Here is a 15,391-nt window from a genome sequence, read left to right as displayed (position 1 = left end):
CTCCATCTTTCCTAACATCAGGGTCTTTTCTAGGGCGTCTTCTCTTCTAATGAGATGGCCAAAGTAAATAAATATAAGTAAATAAATGTTAATGCATCTGTCAGATGGATGCTGCTCTTTAGTAGTTTTCCTCAGCATGGATTAATCACAACCTTTGTGGGTTAATGATGTAAAAACCACCACATTCCTTTTTAGGTAAAGAAAATTATGGATTCAAAGAAGCCATTTAGGTCCTGCACCTTAATGTAGCCTGGAATCATCAGTAAGCTTACTAGGAAGTAGGCCCCACTGCACAAACATACTGTAATTACTTCTGAGTAAACAAGGAAGGGATCGCAGTTTAACAACGAATTATCTCTTGTAATCTATTAAAAACTAACACGAAAACACTTGTCTGGCATTTTGGTGTCACGTGCACACTGACTGCAATAGGGAGACGCGTTTATACTGAAGACAGAATACCGCTCCATGTAAGCGTCAACCTTCACAACCCACTGAAAGTTTTTGCGTAGCGCTCCGCGGCCGTCAAAGAGCGCGTTGGATCCAATCCATTCTCCGCTGCTTGTGAAGTGCCCGATGGCACTGAGCTCTTATTTGTCCAGAGGGCGGCGCTGAACCCGACTGCCTCGCCTTTCTCCCCCCAGACTTGGGCTGTCGGGTCGGGAGCTAAACGCGGCGGAGCGTGCCTTGGAGCGAGCTCATCGGAAACCGGCGCCAGCTGTGCATTTACGCACGGCGCGCCTCCGCTTCGCCGGAAAGAAGCTGCACTCCAGCCGGCAAGAGGAGAAGAAGGCAGCAAGGCGCCTTCCAGCAGAAGCTGAGCACGCATCGGGGGCCCCAGCAGGTGAGTGCGCTGCTGCTCCTCGGGCCCATTAGCCTTGCTAGCCAGCGCGTAAAGTTCTTTCTCCTCCAAGGCGTAGGAAGAGTCGACCCCCAAACCGGTGTCTTGTCCTACAGATGAGACAGGAGAAGAGCGGTTTCATCTGAGCCCCGAGACCCGTTTGGTGGAGCAGGTAAAGAAATCACCTAAACCGATTCCCACTGAGCCCGGGTAAAGCGCCTTCCTTTCCCTCCGCGGATTAACCTAAGCTTATCGTCTATTAGGTTTAGGGACGAAGGGCAGAGAACGATGGGTGAGCCCCGGTGCTTGTCTAGCAGCAAGCTGGGAGGGCAGAGACTAAGGAAGGCTCCCGGGCGTGCTCAGCGCAACTGCCCAATCCGCCTTTGCAGACCCCAGCAGTGTTGGGTTTGAGCGCGCTTTCTCGCTCTCCCCGCCTCATTACACAGATTTCTCTCTCCTATCCATAAGGGTTTTCTTAAGGTAGAAAAAAGTCCTGACGTTTTAAATAAAAAAATCCAGTTTCTTTGAAGGCATCGCATAACAGAAGCGAGATCAGTTGCAGGTAATGGTCCAGCTTTGTAATGGGGCTTCCGTTAAGAGCCATTGGGATAATTCCCTAACCCCCAGGGGGTGGGCTGGCCGGGTTTTTTACTCCCTTCTCAAACTCATCCTTTTTCCAGAACTGGATTTGCCAGCCGTTTTCAGCAGCCTTTAACAATAGTAGTAATAAGTGATAGGTTGTGGCTAACGAAGTTCTACTCAGAGTTGTTGTTGTTGTTTAGTCGTTTAGTCGTGTCCGACTCTTCGTGACCCCATGGACCATAGCACGCCAGGCACTCCTGTCTTGCACTGCCTCCCGCAGTTTGGTCAAACTCATGTTCGTAGCTTCGAGAACACTGTCCAACCATCTCGTCCTCTGTCGTCCCCTTCTCCTAGTGCCCTCCATCTTTCCCAACATCAGGGTCTTTTCCAAGGATTCTTCTCTTCTCATGAGGTGGCCAAAGTATTGGAGCCTCAGCTTCACGATCTGTCCTTCCAGGGAGCACTCAGGGCTGATTTCCTTAAGAATGGATAGGTTTGATCTTCTAGCAGTCCATGGGACTCTCAAGAGTCTCCTCCAGCACCATAATTCAAAAGCATCAATTCTTCGACGATCAGCCTTCTTTATGGTCCAGCTCTCACTTCCATACATCACTACTGGGAAAACCATAGCTTTAACTATACGGACCTTTGTCGGCAAAGTGATGTCTCTGCTTTTTAAGATGCTGTCTAGGTTTGTCATTGCTTTTCTCCCAAGAAGCAGGCGTCTTTTAATTTCGTGACTGTAGGTCCACTGAAATAATTGAACCTAAGTTCAATTGTGTTCAACTGTAGGTCCACTGAAATAATTGAACCTAAGTTTGACTGCCTGCCATCAGGTGAAGACTTTGTTCCAAGTGGCTTTTCAGAACTGACTGCTTTTAATGAATGGGGTGGGGCTGTGCTGTGCTGTTTTTATTGTAATTATTTGTCTATTTTAAACAAATGTTATATATGTATATAACTTTAATTCTCTTTTATTGTTTTACAATGATTTAATGTTTTTAAAGTAATTATTTTTATTTGTAAGCTGCCTTGAGTCATGTCAGGTGAAAATGTGAGGTATAAATAAATATGTAAGAAGTATTAGCAGTTACTCATGTCCATTAACTTCAGTGCATTGGATACAACCTTGTGCCTTTAAGCACATTTGGCATTCATTTAACCATAACCACCATTCTCAGGTGGCGCTGTGGGTTAAACCACATAGACTAGGGCTTGCTGATCAGAAGGTCGGCGGTTCGAATCCCCGCGACGGGGTGATCTCCCATTGCTTGGTCCCAGCTCCTGCCAACCTAGCAGTTCGAAAGCATGTCAAAGTGCAAGTACAGTAGATAAATAGGTACTGCTACAGCGCGAAGGTAAACGGTGTTTCCGTGCGCTGCTCTGGTTCGCCAGAAGCGGCTTTGTCATGCTGGCCACATGACCTGGAAGCTGTACGCTGGCTCCCTCGGCCAATAAAGCGAGATGAGCGCCGCAACCCCAGAGTCGGTCACGACTGAACCTAATGGTCAGGGGTCCCTTTACCTGTACCATTCTCATGTGCTTGCAAGTTTGGGAACTGAGGTTCTGAGGCAGGCAAAGTCTGAACCCCCACGCCCCATTTTTTAAATTAAAAAATAACAAGTTGCTATAAGTTTTGTGGGGAAATCCCTGCTTGGTGGTTTCAGCTGCTTTTTTTTTATTATTTTCCTTTGGTTCCCCAACTGATAAAGCTGTATGTGTTACAGCTTGCTTTTTAAAGCACAACAGAGATGTTGGCCCATCTGGTCTCATATTGCCTTGTTCTGACTGGCAGAAGCTTTCCACGGTCTGTCATGGAGATAGGCTTTCCCCAGCCAAGTGAAGAGTGTTGCTGCAATTTAGTCAAACGCTGCAGATTTATTCACATGGACGAAGTTGATAAGCACCTTGTAAATTAATGCAAGGAGGACCTTGACCATTGCCTAGACCAGGCATAGGCAACATTGGCTCTCCAGATGTTTTGGAACTACAACTCCATGACCACTGGCCCTGTTAGCTAGGGATCATGGGAGTTGTAGTTCCAAAATATCTGGAGAGCCAAGGTTGTCTATGCTTGGCCTAGACCATTGCCTAGTCATGGGCATCTTGTACAAGTTTTTCAGCACCAGAGTTATGTGCTGACTGTAGTCTGTCCCAAGCAACAGTCCAGCCTCAGCAATTTGCACCAGCTGGGGCTTCCACACTGAGCTAAAGGGTATCCACACCACAGAGAGCACATTGCAATCTTGAGGTTACAGATTATTATTACGTACATTATTATTACTTAATAAATCCTGCCTTTTCCCCAGATCGGGATACCAGGCGGCGTACAACATTTAGGAACATCATTATAAAATACAATAAAAACGAGTTGGTTGTTAAAACTCAGTCATAAAATTTATACAAAATGCAGTTAAAATGCAACAACATGGGATAAAGAGTGTACATCTTCATGCTTTTTTATTTTATGCAGTGCACATACTTACATTTGCAGCCTACTTATATTTCTATTCTTCTAACACCCGTTCATCAGTTAATGCTCATGAAAGTGCACAGTCAAGAGAGCAGTGACTTCTGTCCCAGAGGGTTAGCATTTGCAAGCTTAAGTTGCGGGAGAGAATAGTTTGATTGAATGTTGGGAGACACTTCTTAATGGTAAGAGGCTGTTGTGACGATCACCCAAATTGTAAGATCCTTGGAGTAGAGACTCTCCTTTTGTACTTCTTGCAAAGTGCCATGCCACACCCACAGCACTATACAAATACAGTTGTGCTTGCTTTGGAATTCTGGTAAATCAGCATAAAATGCAACCAGGTGACTTATTCTTCATGGCTTCTGCTGCTTTTTGGTGCAAATGCTATATTTTCTGCTGCTGCTTTTTTTGGTAAATGTCACAGAGGTGGGGCCAGGCATTTGGCAAAGATGCTTCTGCCTGGGGCAGGATTCAGTTTTCACTGGCTGCTAAGCTTCCTCCTGGCCTGCTAGGGGCCTGTTCAGTTTTGTTGGGGCAACTGGAGGAGACCTTGACTTGTAAAGCACGCCTAGGGACCACTCTCCGATGTTGGGAAATGGGAAGGGAGTTTACTCCTAATGCAGCCTTCCTCAGCCTGGTGCCCTCCAGATGTTTTGGGAATACAAATTCCAGCAGCTGTAGCCAGCGTGGATCCAAATCTAAAGAGCCAGTGCGGTGTAGTGGTTAGAGCTTTGGACTGGGATCTGGGAGACTGTGATTTGAATCCCTACTTGGCCAAGGAGCTTACCAGGCAGCCTCTCAGCCTAACCCACCTCACAAGGTTGTGGGGATTAAATGAGGAGGGGAGAACCATGAGCTCATTGGAGAAAATGTAGGCTTTAAATGCAACTAATAAAACAATGAAACTCCAGACTGGAACCTCAAGGACTTTGAATGGGGTTTGGAGCCTCCCTCACAGAAGGGAGGTGACGTATGGCAGTGTGAATCCTTGCCTTTTGCTGGGTTGACAGAATAGGACCCCATGCCTCCAGCCCAGACTGTGGAAAGCTCAGGACAGTGGGTTCACCCTCCAGGGGTCTCCAAAGCTCCAGCCTGGCCAAGACTGAGGCCAAGTTGCCTCTCCCTGGGTCACATGGCTTGGCTTCCTTGTGTGAGTTATTATCTGTAGCACCATGTGCCCACGGTGGCATATGTGTTAATACACACACACACACACACACACGGATCTGGATTGTGGTGATTAGTAGTTGGACATCTCAGCCCGTCAGTCAGTTGTGTGAACTAGATGATCTCTGGGCTCCTGCCTTAGGACTCAACAGTAGCAGCACCTGGCGTGAATACATACTGTTTCCTAGCAACCAGACCCAACCTCCTGTACTGAAACATTTAATTCTTTCCTTAAAAACAGAAAAGGAAAGCTGTCCCTCAGGTAGTTCTTTGTGCTTTCTCATAGTGCAGGGAGGGAGGAGGGAGAGATGCAATTGTGTGCAATGACGAGTCTCCCATCGGCTGTTTTTGCAAAGAGTTGTGGTGGCTCGAATTTCACCCGGTGACCTGTGTGCTAATGGAGTTGGCACCCAGTTTCTGCTGTGGATGGACTTTTTCCCAGGCAAATCCTCCTCTATGGGTCTCTTAGGTCCTACACAAGGTGTTTTTCCTTTTGAATGTGATCTGCAGGGTGCGAGTTTGTGTGTGTGCATGCCTACTCAGCATACATTGGAACAGAGTAAGTATTCTAATAATTTTGATGATCACGTTACTGAACCTTGTTTGATTGGGTATGATTTTGCTTTTATTATGATTGAAGTGCCAGATATTGAAATAGCAGTAAGAATAATTACATAAATAATTGTACAGTCTGTCACAAGGAAAATGGAAATTCTGTGGCGGCTATGAATTTAGAAAATATGCATGCCTTGGCTCCTTTCAGGAGGAGGAGAGTTCCATAATGCATTCATGGGGGGGGGGAGAGAGAGAGAGAGAGAGAGAGAGAGAGAGAGAGAGAGAGAGAGAGAGAGAGAGAGAGAGTTGATGCCTTTTCCCCTGACCACAAGCTTCAATCTCAGCCCCACAAGATCAATTAGTCTTTGCCAACATACTTCCAAATTTTCTCTGTGTTAACGCTTTTTACCCAGACGTTTCAACATGACTTCTGTTTCTTCTTTAGCAAGGCTGAGAGGCTAAAAAGTGTTGCATTCTCAACAATCTTTCTCCATACTGCTTTCTTTACCAACCTCTGGTGCCCTCCAGATGCTTTGGACTACAACTTGTATCAGCACATCCCTATCTATGGTGTAGGGCTTGGAGGGAGTCATAGTCTAAAACACCTGGACTGAGACTATAGAAACAGAGGCTGCCTTATGCTAGAGATAGAGTGTGGGTTCATCTGGACCAGTGTTGCCTGCTTTGACTGCCAGCAGTGGCTTTCCAGGCTCCCAGGCAGAGAGAAACCACCCCCACCAACTCCCTGAGGTTATTTCAATTGTATATGCCAACCTTCTACCTGCAAAGCAGGGGTTGTTATGCCACTGAGCTCTCCCTCAGAGACACGTGGAGATTCTTGAACATGGGTAGGCAATCTTTTATTTAAAATGCATCTCTGGGTTATTTGTGGGGCACAGGAATTCATTCTTTTTCTTTCTTTCCAAAATATAGTCTGCCGCCCCACAAGGTCTGAGGGACAGTAGTCTGGCCCCCTGCTGAAAAAGCCCCCCCCCAATTCACAGAAGGGTTATTTCCCTTTCCCTTTGTACATTCCCTATTCATTCTCCCACCCCCTGCTCATTTCCTTCTCCCCCCCCCCAATATGTATTACTTAGTTGGAACAAGGGGTGGGGGTGGGGGGGGAGAGGATTTCATTTGATTCACATTTATAGGTGAACTTGGCTAATTGCCACTTTCTGAAACAACATAAGAGCTGAAATACCATCACCATCAAATACTTACATGTCTCTGAGTTTTGCAATGCTGTTCTCTAACCAAGTTCATCAGGTGTACAAAAGGCATATTATGGGGGTTAAGTGCTACATGCAAAACACATTATATTAGGGGAAATCGTTTTGCCAATATATTAGGATAATTTCTGGTGTTGATTCTGCATCCAAGTCTTTAGTTTACCTGGTCAAAAAAAAATCCACTATCAGAGCAATTTAAATTCCAGGCTCTTAGCTAATTCTGTTAAGAGAAAACAAACCAAGGGCCAGTTTTTTTCTTTATGCATATTTGGACCCAGAGGGGGGAAATGTCTCTGGTGCTAATCAAACTGCTTCTGTGTTCATTATGTATTATGTATCCCTCTATGCCACTCGGGTGGCGCTATGGGTTAAACCACAGAGCCTAGGGCTTGCCGATCAGAAGGTCGGTGGTTTGAATCCCCGCGAAGGAGTGAGCTCCTGTTGCCCGGTCCCAGCTCCTGCCAACCTCCCCTGCAGTTTGAAAGCATGAAGTGCAAGTAGATAAATAGGTACCGCTCCAGTGGGAAGGTAAACGGTGTTTCCGTGTGCTGCTCTGGTTCGCCAGAAGCGGTTTTGTCATGCTGGCTACATGACCTGGAAGCTGTACCCCGGCTCCCTCGGCCAGTAAAGTGAGATGAGCGCTGCAACCCCAGAGTCGGTCACGACTGGACCTAGTGGTCAGGGGTCCCTTTACCCTTTACCTTTATGCCACCGCATAGGTGGATGTAAATGGCATCTGTCTTTTGATGGATAACATAGCCCCACACCCCTGAGAGTCATTGGGAAGCCACAGTTCTCCTCCCAGAGCTGCAGTTTCTAGAGCAGTGTAACAATCCATCTCCTCAGGGAACTTTTGGAATTGTAGCTCATGGTGGGGGGGGGGGGATAGTGCAGTATCTCTCAACACCCCTATCAAACTATAGCTCCCAGAATTCTTTGGGGGAAGCTGTGGCTATTTAGAATGGTGTTGTACTTCTTCAAATGTGTTATGTAAACTCTTAAAGAGTTTACCCAATAGAAACAGCCAGCCAGCAGGCGACCTTTTAAAACCCAGACATTTGGCCTCGTGGCACTTAACTTTCCGCTTTTCATTGGCTCTCTGGATGCAATAGGAAATTCTTGCTAGGTTGCATGGTATGGCCTTGGAGACCGACACCCCCACCCCCAATCCAACCATACCATTTAGGTTGAATATACAAAGGCCCCATTTCATAGCTAGTTACTGTTTTGGAAGACTGCGGAGCTATCCAGCTCTCCTCCCAGAGGCCAGCCATCAAGCTGGTTATTTCCAGCCAAGCTTCCGTCCTTCTCTACCCTCCCCATCCCCTGAGCCTGTGTGTCTGTGTCTGAAGAGAAGACAAAAGCGCCTCTCTGCTTGCCATAAGAATGGGGTTCCTGCTTGGGCGCAGTGCTGTGAATGGCTTGTCTCTAGTGCCTGGCGAAGGGGCATGATGCCAATTCACCTCTACACAAAAGGCTCTTTGAGGGAAGGAGGCAAAGAGGAAGGCTGGGCAGGCAGGAGGCTGATTGTGAGAAGAGCCATAAACTTGAGGAAATACATGTTTCCCATAGAATGTCAGATGCCAAGGTAGGGGGTGCGACGGCACAACGGCCCTTTCCCCCCTGGCGCCATTGGGGCCCGTCCTCTCACTTAAAAATAGTTGTTGTTGTTGTTTAGTCGTTTAGTCGTGTCCGACTCTTCGTGACCCCACGGACCAGAGCATGCCAGGCACTCCTGTCTTCCACTGCCTCCTGCAGTTTGGTCAAACTCATGTTGGTAGCTTCAAGAACACTGTCCAACCATCTCGTCTTCTGTCGTCCCCTTCTCCTTCTGCCCTCCATCTTTCCCAACATCAGGGTCTTTTCCAAGGATTCTTCTCATGAGGTGGCCAAAGTCTTGGAGCCTCAGCTTCAGGATCTGTCCTTCCAGTGAGCACTCAGGGCTGATTTCCTTCAGAATGGATAGGTTTAATCTTCTTGCAGTCCACACTTAAAAATACTGTGTGCACCCAACTCACAGAACACCAATCCCACAAATTCTCACAGGCTATCTCAGATCTTGTGCGGGACTTGCATGAGGTAAAACTTAATAATTAGGAGTCTCAGGCAGAATTTGTTCTAATAAATAAACAATAACGATTTTATTTAACAAGGAAGTTTATGACATGAGTGGATAAAACTTAGGATACTTCAGTTTACAATGTTATTTCACTTCAAGGTTTTCTCAGTTGTTTCACAATACTTTGGTTCTTAACTTAATACTTTGGTTCTGAACAAGGTGGTACAGTGGTACCTCGGTTTATGAACACAATTGGTTCCGGAGGTCTGTTCATAAACTGAAGCGTTCATAAACTGAAGCGAACTTTCCCATTGAAAGTAATGGAAAGTGAATTAATCCGTTCCAGACGGTCCGCGGAGTACTTAAAGTGAAGCGTTCATAAACTGAAGCGAACTTTCACATTGAAAGTAATGGAAAGTGGATTAATCCGTTCCAGACGGGTCCACGGAGTACTTAAAGTGAAGCGTTCATAAACTGAAGCATGGGTGTAATTGGTTCCGGAAGTCTGTTCATAAACTGAAGCGTTCATAAACTGAAGCGAACTTTCCCATTGAAAGTAATGGAAAATGAATTAATCCGTTCCAGATGGGTCCGCGGCGTTCATAAACCGAAAATTCATAAACCGAGGTGTTCATAAACCGAGGTTCCACTGTACTTTCTGTCGGTTGCATACTCCTTTGATAACCCTACTCCTGAGGTACTCCAAGTAATAGACCCAAGGTTTCACTGGTTTGGGAGTCTTGTCTTACTAGAAGAATCTCTCCCCTCCTGACTGGAATGAGACCTAAGTAGACGGTCTCTTTCCAGCTTCTTCTCCTGTCTCAACCTCAGCCTCCCAGTCAATTCCTGGCCTATTACTCTCATAGGACACCACACACTGTCCTTCACACTAAGCTCAGAGACGCTTTTCTCTAGTCTGTGATATTTTCCTCAGAGTGGATGTTTCGACCCAGAACCAACTCTCCCTCCCTATCCTCCCGACCTCAATCCCAACCTGCTCCAAAACCTCCTCCCAACACTCCCTCCAAAACTGTCCAGATCCTCTCCTTTTCAACTCCCCCCTCCTGGAACCTAAGCCAATCGGAGGCTGCCATACATTAACCCTTTTCTGGCATGGGGAAAAGAAAAAGAAAATACTTGGGGACCCAACCTGCCCCAGCAAAAAGAAACTTTTTTGTCACAAGGGGTACTTTCATGCTATGCCCTGGGGGCCTTTGGCTACTCAATTCCTTGATACATTCATTTTCTTCTCCTATTCATATCGCACCTTTCACCCACAATGGAACCTGAGGTGGTACCTCCTTGGGTCTTGTGGCCTCCCATTTAGGCACTGACTGGGCCCAGTCCTACTTAGCTTCAGCAAGATGGTGCCCTCATGTGCCCTTGGTGGCTAGGAGTGCCTTTTATTAACACTGGCTGATTCACCAGTTCCAGCCCCATTTGGGTAGAGATGACTTAGCCACTGTACTCCATGCTCTGGTGACTTAGAGGCTGGATTACTACAATGCACTCTCCATGGGACTGCCCTTGAAGACAGCTTGGAAACTTAACTTTGTCCATAATGCAGCTGCCATATTGCTGGGTGGGATTCAGTTTAGATTTCATATAACCCCTGTTTTTAAAAAGCTGCCCTGGCAGCCAGTTTGTTTCTGGGCCCAATCAAAGGTGTTTACTTAGTGTTTAAAATCCTAAATGACTTGGGCCCAAATATCTGAAAGGCCACCTCCTTCCCTACAGAACCCTTTGGATGCTAAGATGGCTAGTTCTTCTGCCCTCAGAGATTCAGAGCGTCAGTGACCCAGGAGAAGACCTTCTCTGTGGTGGCCCCAGTTGTGGAACTCCCTCCCCACAAACACACGCTCGGCACCTTCATTACATAGCTTTTGGCAAATGTTGAAGATGTGCCTCTGTACCCTGGCCGTTGATGCTTGAGGTGCATATTTTTAAAACTTACGACTTGCAGTTATAAGCTGCTTAAATCTGTTTCTAATACTGATCAGTAATGGTGGAAGAGGGTGCCTCATCAGAGCTCCAGGGAAGAATGGTGCTGGCCGTGGCCCTGGGCACCCAGTAGGCCCCACAAGAATGCTCCAGAAAGTTCTAGAACCATCTTGAACATTCTGGAACAGTCTTGCAGCCTGCAGGGCTCTCCTGGTAGATGTGCACCACTTTCTGGGGTAGATGAACCAAGGGATAAGTAGTTACAGGTAGGTAGCCGTGTTAGTCTGACATAGTCGAAAGGAAAAAAAATTCCTTCCAGTAGCACCCTAGAGGCCAACTAAGTTTGTTATTGGTATGAGCTTTCGTGTGCATGCAAGGGAGAGGTAGTTTTCCTGAAGTTTGAAAGCCCTTGGGCATGGGTGGGGAGGTCTCAGTGGCAGAATCTGGCCATTCAGAAGCCCTGGTCTTTGTTCTCTCCTCCAGTGCTTAAGCCTGGCTGGGATGCACCCTTGCACTCTGGCAATGCTTCTTTCTTTCCTGGATGGTGAAAGGAGACATTTCCTGTTTAGGGTGAAGTATGCTTGAAGCTTGTGCAGAAGCTCCTGACTTTTGCTGGAATGTAGCATGTTGTAGAAAGGTGAAAGGCACACATGCATTGCTCCACCTGCTTTTGGTTCTGACCCAGCCTGTCAATGGCATATGGTCCCTCAGAAGCTTGTCCATAGGGGAATGTGGCCCTTGGGCAGCATAATTCTTCACCTTGGGACATAGGAAGCTGTCAGTCAGCTGGTGAGGATGGCTGAAAGCTCTGTCCCCTGGAAGGGACCTCCTGTTTGCAAAGCAACCACGACAACAGCCAGCCTTGCAGGGCTTCTTCACCCATTTGGCAGAGCCGACAATCAAACCTGTTCTTCCTTCTGCCTCCTCTTTGCAGCACCTGTCTCTGAGATGTGTGAAATGGGGCTGGTCTCTGCTGAGCCATCCAGCCTGACGCCATACTATGGGGAGATGCCGGACGCTTATTGCCAGGATGACCGCTGGCAGAGGTTGCGCACGGCTGTCAGGAAGCTGGAATTCTGGGAAAACTTTGAGATGGAATTGATTGGCAGCGGCTTCTTCTCCAAAGTGTTCAAGGTATGACTGAAGCGAAATGCAGCCTTTCGCAATGCTTTGACACTGGCTTAAGCTCCCAGTGCAGATTCACCCTCAGGAGGGCAGGGCGCTTGCAAACCCTTTGCACCTTGCCTGCTTGTGCTGCCCCTTCAGTACAGCTCCACTGTCAGAGAAGGGAGAGAGTGTTATTCTGGCAGCCTTTTTGTGCTGCTGTAAAACAGAAGCCTGTTGCAGCCTGGAAAGGGCAGGTAAGGCTGTACTGTGGTGGTGGAGGAGCATCTGTTTTGTGTGCCAGGGGTGTCTATGTGGTTGGGGGTTCCAGGTTTAATTCCCTGCATCTTCCGGTAAGGCTAAGAGACAGACCCCCTGCCTGCCAGCCCCACAGAGCTGCTGCCGGTGAGAGGACACAGCACTGAACAAGACAGTCTGGTGGCCTTACACGAGATAACACAGCTTCCTGTGTTCCTAGACCAGGGGTAGGTAGGCAACCTAAGGCCTGGGGGCTGGATGCAACCCAATTGTCTTCTAAATCCTGCGCACGGACGGTCCGGGAATCAGCGTGCTTTTACATGAGTAGAATGTGCCCTTTTATTTAAAATGCATCTCTGGGTTATATGTGGGACACAGGAATTCGTTCGTTCTTTTTTCAAAATATACTCCGGCCCCCCACAAGGTCTGAGGGACAGTGAACTGCCCCCCCTGCTGAAAAAGGTTGCTGACCCCTGTCCTAGACCTTTACTCAAGCCTGTGTACGTTAAACCCACAGCATAACAGTGGTAAAAATAAGCTCAGCCGGGTTTCCTGAGAAAAGGGAAAGGGCACTGTTTCAGACAAGGAAGGTCAGCTGTAAAAATTGCCAGTCTCCTGCCAGCCTTCCTGATGCAAGCAGATTTGGAGGCATAGCACATTCTCTCCTTCCCAGGCACCCCCTCCCCTGGCAACTGGCAGCCATGAGCCGGTTCCCAATCCGTCATCCCCACCTACTCACTGCAGCCTCCTGACTCTCTTGTTCCTCCCACTCCTGCAAATTGCTGTGGTGATAGTTACTATCTCCTTCCCCCTCCCTGCACCCCTACACACACACATGCACACACACACACACACAATTTTCTTGCAGCAATTCTCCCCCTTCTTTCTCGGCGCTCTGTAGAATCCCAGCAGCCAGCAAAGCTGGAGCCATTTCACTGTAGAATGAAACTGTTTTAGATAACATGAAGGATTCCAAGAGATCCACTATGAAGCCTTTGTTTAGAATAGAGAGGGGGTCTCTCATTGGACATAGGTGAAATTGTGTTTTCTCATGCTGAGGGCATCGTCCTTCTTGTTTTATAATGCCCAGTGATGAAATAGCATATGATGTTTGGGTTTGTATGGCATCCAGGGGAGCTGTTCCCTGGGGTTTAATCGATTGGTTCCTAAACTCCTTTGGGTTACTGCCCCCTTGGTTCCATAAACTCACCCAATAAAAAGCATTGGTCAGAACAACACAATAAAATTTGAAACCGTAACAGTTAATTGCTCGTGTATTCAAAATCCAATTAAAACTTAAGTTTAGTTACCAAAATTGATTAACTTGATCCAGAGACATCAGCTTCTCAGAGTCTGATAGTTACTTAGCAAGAGTCTTAGATGCCACATTTAGTCACTTCACTAACACATTGGATGGGATACCACTTTCCCAATGTCTAGTTTAAAGTTACTTAGCAGGAGTCTCAAATCACCGCATTTATTACTCTGCAATCAATTTCTTTGCAAAGTTGGATGACCACACTAAAACCATGTTCCGCCAAATGTGATGTTGGGAATGCAAGGAGAAGCTGCTTAGCTGCTGTGCACAGTGCAGGATAGTGATTGGAAGTTTCCTTCCTTGACTCTTGGTACAATTCCCTAGTCTTTGAGACCCCCGAGTATAGGGCAGTACTGTATATGAATGCAATAAATGACCGTCATCATCATCATCATCATCATCATCATCATCATCATCATCTTTGGCTTCAGCTCAATGCCACCTTGTAGTTCAGTTACCGGCAGCTCCTCTTCCACTACCGCAACTTCTTCAATATCAGAAAATAGATTTATCACCCAATCTGGAATTTCCATCAAAAGATCTTCAAATTGTGCAGACGTATCTTTATGCAACTCTAACTTGGTCAATAGTAAATAAGCAGTGAATGCGCTCAGAGGGACCACCTTCAGAGCCCCCCTGCTGCCACATTGCCTCTTAGTGCCCCTTTAGGTAATCCTATACCCCCCTACTTTGGGAACTGCTGTCGGAACCCGTTTATCAATTAAGCCAGAGGCTGGGGAGCTGGTTCCCTCTAGATGTAGGTAGCCCAGGTCCCACCATCCCTGATGCTGGCTGGCTTTGGAGCCTAGCAATGTGGAGTCCACAGATGTTCCCAACCCCTGAATTAAAGGTTGCAGCCAAGGAGGCAGCAATGAGCACACTGTAGCCGTTGGCCCTCCTGCAGTGGCAGCAGCGAGTGATACATTCCTTGGAGGCTGGATCTGCTGCCCCTGTAGATCATGCCACCTGAGACAGCCGCCTCACCTTGCCTCATGGGTGGGCCAGCCTGGACCAGAGGTCATTCCCACCATGAGTGGAGGAAAGTCCCTTGCAGCCACACCAACAATCCTGTGGGATATTTGATGTCACACGAGAAAGCTGCACAGGGGTATGGGGCTGGCAGTGCAAATTTTTAAAGGAACATTCCCTTCTCTAAGCTGAGATTGATTTATATATAGGGCATGGGTCCCCATATTGCATTCCACTTAAGAGTCATCTATTTCCAGCTCTAGGCCCTTCTCCCAGGTAAGTGTAAAAGCTTCTAATGGGTCTGCCTAGATATATCAATAAGTTCCTGTAGAGAGATTTTTTTATTTGCCTTTCACAACTTGCATGCTCAGAGGCTGTGTACCTCTGGATACCTGTTATAGGGGACAGGGGACAGTGGAGAAAGTTGTTGTCTTCAAGCCCTGAGGTTTCTAATAGGCCATTGTGGGGGAAGCCCAGTGACACCCCCCCCAGTTGCTTTCAGTCATACTGACCATTGGTCCTGCTGGCTGGAGCTGAGGGGAGTTTGAGTCCAAAAGCTGGAGGGCACCTAAAGCAGTTGCTCCCAAAGTGGGCAGTATCCATGCTCTGGGGACTGGGCAGGCCAGTTGGTGGGATTACCTGTGGAGTGAGGCAACAGCTTCCATTGTAACCTTTTCTTTCTTGAATCTTAATGCCAAATTGATTGAATTCCTGATGACTTCTGACTCAAGGTAGTCCAGTGTGGGAGCACTGATATTTCGCTGAGCCCAGAGAGAAGCAGATGGTGGGTGAAGTGAGAGAATCCGGAAGGCTTCCGATTGTGGGTGCCAAATACCCTGAACTGGTGGTCCAGTTTGGAGATGCCCTGAAAGTGAGTAAGAGGAGGCAAGGC

At 47.3% G+C, this 15,391-nt stretch overlaps 1 protein-coding gene across 2 annotated transcripts in view; it reads left to right on the top strand.

Annotated features, from left to right (window-relative positions):
• The first annotated feature begins 646 nt into the window (after positions 1 to 646).
• LOC118084551 (dual specificity testis-specific protein kinase 2-like) overlaps positions 647 to 15,391 on the top strand; it is a 36,069-nt gene continuing 21,324 nt past the window's right edge. The window contains exons 1-2 of one of the 2 annotated variants that reach the window (XM_035114172.2): positions 647 to 844; positions 11,785 to 11,984. In XM_035114172.2, coding sequence (XP_034970063.2) covers positions 11,799 to 11,984 — 186 coding nt within the window. In that variant the 5' untranslated portion in view covers positions 647 to 844; positions 11,785 to 11,798. Of the gene's footprint in view, positions 845 to 10,421; positions 11,985 to 15,391 lie in introns of those variants that run through there. The other variant, XM_060270191.1, reaches the window with a different exon arrangement.

This window comes from Zootoca vivipara, chromosome Z, assembly GCF_963506605.1.
Source record: "Zootoca vivipara chromosome Z, rZooViv1.1, whole genome shotgun sequence".
NCBI classification, from domain to species: domain Eukaryota; kingdom Metazoa; phylum Chordata; class Lepidosauria; order Squamata; family Lacertidae; genus Zootoca; species Zootoca vivipara.
Note: the sequence above shows the minus strand (reverse complement) of the source record. Positions and strands in the feature narration are given on the sequence as shown.